General features: G+C 43.8%; 1 protein-coding gene across 1 annotated transcript in view; it reads left to right on the top strand.

The window, feature by feature from the left end:
• Dnajb11 (DnaJ (Hsp40) homolog, subfamily B, member 11) overlaps positions 1 to 2,230 on the top strand; it is a gene marked incomplete in the record, with an annotated part of 15,762 nt that overhangs the window by 11,551 nt on the left and 1,981 nt on the right. The window contains 4 exon segments of the mRNA XM_013513338.1: positions 6 to 95; positions 561 to 643; positions 1,124 to 1,181; positions 2,159 to 2,230. Of these exon segments, the coding sequence (XP_013368792.1) occupies positions 6 to 95; positions 561 to 643; positions 1,124 to 1,181; positions 2,159 to 2,230 (303 nt within the window).

Genomic DNA, 2,230 nt, shown 5'->3' with positions numbered 1-2,230 from the left:
TGTAACTGTCGGCAAGAGATGCGGACCACACAGCTGGGCCCTGGGCGCTTCCAGATGACGCAGGAAGTGGTCTGCGACGAGTGCCCTAACGTCAAGTGAGTGAAGTCTTCTCTGTGCTTCTTCCAGTAAACACCTGAAAGTCTCATTTGTCTAGTAAAACTCTTATTGTCTGTATTTAGCTGTCTCCCTACCATATTCTTCCAAAGGACAGAGCAAAGAAATGTGCGTTTTAAAGCTCTTTCCTGCAGTGTTTCTTGTAAATATCGCCCTGTAACTTTTAAACTAGTAAGCAGTGCCCTTTACTTCTGAGTATGCTTGACGAATGTTAATGTTTTGTTTCTTCCTCCTTGGACTGTTGGAACGATCTTGCATGTTTTTATAATACACAGTAGCTTTACCCTGACACGTGGCATGTAGAAGAAGTGGAAAAATCTCAGAGAGCTTTGTCAGGAGAGGTGTAATAAATTCTTTAAGAAAAAGGCTCACTAGAATAGATAAAACTTTATATGTATCTGGGGTTTCATTTGTATTTTCTTTTTTTTAAATTCTGTTTGTCTCAGACTAGTGAATGAAGAACGAACACTGGAGGTAGAAATAGAACCCGGCGTGAGAGATGGCATGGAGTACCCCTTCATCGGAGAAGGTGAAATAGTGATGCCTTGCTTATCGTAACTGTTTGTGCTGCTTATGAGTACCTCTCACTTCTGCCTCACCGTATGTCTCATATGGCTGCATAGTCTACACATTTATAATTTCTAATACTCTTTAGCCCGTTTTAGGATATTATAACCAGTTATAATAGCATTAGCATTACTGTTCATCCTTTGAATATCGTGGCCAAAAGTTACTGTCAGGTAGCCTAAGTTTTATCAGAATGTAGCATTCCTTGATCTTAATGGATTCACTTTAACTTGGTAATAAAGGAAGATGGGGGCTGGGGATATAGCTCAGTGGCGTAAGCGGCTGCCTGGCAAACGTAAGGTCATGAGTTCGATGCCCGGTACCGCAGGAAAAAAAATGGAAGATAGGCAACTCTAGTTGGGGCATTAAATTCTTTCAGCTGCCCAGCGGCTTTGTGGCGTGTGTGTGTGACTTCCTGTATTCTGTAATCTGCTCTGGCCAGGTGAACCTCACGTGGATGGGGAGCCTGGAGACTTACGGTTCCGAATCAAAGTTGTCAAGTAAGTAGTTGAATTTTAGAGGCTACTTAAGCCCTGCTTTCCACATGACTCAGATTGTAGAGATATATGCAGACTTTTTCCTCTGTTTTTCTCCGTTATATCATAAGCACTTACTTATTCATAACTCTACAACAGTACTGCAGATTGGGGATTGGGATTGAGCCCCAAGTGTTTGTTGACATAAGACTTATAAATCTGAGAGATGGTGGAAGGAAGGAATCGAAACATCAGGAACTGTTCTCAAGGTTAGCATGAAAGGGAGCCAAAGAGCTGGTGAACTGCGGCACCATTCAAGAATAGAGGCTTTTCCATAGAGATGACCGCCTGTTACATAACACGCAGCCGCTCCATTTGTAGGCTCCTCTCAACATCATGTGCTGCTTGGACAGTGGTTTTGCCCAGAACTTTGGCTTCTTTGTTTATTATTTCTCTCTCAGTTAGAAACCAGAGATAGTTCTCATCTAAGGGTTCCTTAAAACAAGCTTCCCACTGGAATATGGAGAAATAGCCTCCCTCTCGGAAGACTTCCCCTCTTGTCAGTGATCTTTCCCCAGCTTTTCTTACCTCCCTGCCCTTCTCATCACTTCCCCGAGAAACTGGAGCGTGTGCTGTGCCCTCGGGAGGCTCGGTACCTTCCCAAGTCCTGATCTTGGCCAAACTCCCTCTCCCCCGGTCCCCCGTTCCCTGTCCCCACCTTACCTGCATGTCTAGTCCTCACCTGGCCTCAGGACTCCAGCTCAGAAAACCATCACAGACCTGCTGCTGATTCCCACCTCTCCAGCCTCTGCTGCTAAACGTTACTGCTTTTTCATAACCTAAAAACTGGGAATTTTCCTTACATGTTTTGGTTTCTGCTGATTGTAACTTCCTTATGTATGCGGTTCAGTAAGACACACAGCTTGGAGGTCTCGGTGCTGTACATAAGTGTGTCTAATAAACGCTTGTTGTTTGAAAGATTTACCTTGTTTTAATTTTAGGCACCGAATATTTGAAAGAAGAGGAGATGATCTGTACACAAATGTGACAATCTCACTAGTTGAGGCTCTGGT

The sequence above is a fragment of the Chinchilla lanigera genome, unplaced genomic scaffold, assembly GCF_000276665.1.
Source record: "Chinchilla lanigera isolate Chin_1 unplaced genomic scaffold, ChiLan1.0 scaffold00019, whole genome shotgun sequence".
In the NCBI taxonomy this organism is placed as follows: domain Eukaryota; kingdom Metazoa; phylum Chordata; class Mammalia; order Rodentia; family Chinchillidae; genus Chinchilla; species Chinchilla lanigera.
The sequence above is the reverse complement of the archived record's forward strand: the minus strand, read 5'-3'. Positions and strand labels throughout refer to the sequence as shown.